Raw genomic sequence first — 444 nt, forward strand, 5'->3', positions numbered from 1 at the left:
GAGATCCTAAAGAATGTTTGGGAGAACTTCATCAGAAAACCAGAAACCGATACAAGATCAGTCCATGTTCAAGAAGTTTCCACGACTTGGGAAGCATTGCCAACACTTGATGACATATCAAAAGAATCAAAAGGAAGCCTTCCAACCATAGATATGTCAATGGAGGCCAAGGAATGGGCCGAGATTCTCGACTCCATTGCTTCTTTCCCAAGCGAAACCAATCATGAGCCGTTAACCAACCCTACTGGTTCACGTTCTCTGTCTTCTCCGGTTTCTTGCAAAACAAGGAAATACAGGGGAGTAAGGAGGCGTCCTTGGGGGAAATTCGCAGCAGAAATAAGGGATTCGACGAGAAATGGTGTTAGAGTTTGGCTCGGGACGTTCCACACTGCAGAAGAAGCAGCTATGGCTTACGATAAAGCCGCAGTTAGAATCAGAGGAGTA

At 45.7% G+C, this 444-nt stretch overlaps 1 protein-coding gene across 1 annotated transcript; it reads left to right on the forward strand.

Annotated features, from left to right (window-relative positions):
- Positions 1–6: 6 nt before the first annotated feature.
- On the forward strand, positions 7–441 carry LOC106322312 (ethylene-responsive transcription factor ERF091-like; the record flags this gene model as incomplete). Its single annotated transcript, XM_013760395.1, has 1 exon — positions 7–441. A coding segment is annotated over one exon (435 nt), but the record flags the coding sequence as incomplete, so codon positions are not given.
- Between the last annotated feature and the right edge of the window lie 3 nt (positions 442–444).

This window comes from Brassica oleracea, unplaced genomic scaffold (genome assembly GCF_000695525.1).
Source record: "Brassica oleracea var. oleracea cultivar TO1000 unplaced genomic scaffold, BOL UnpScaffold14558, whole genome shotgun sequence".
Taxonomy (NCBI): Eukaryota; Viridiplantae; Streptophyta; class Magnoliopsida; order Brassicales; family Brassicaceae; genus Brassica; species Brassica oleracea.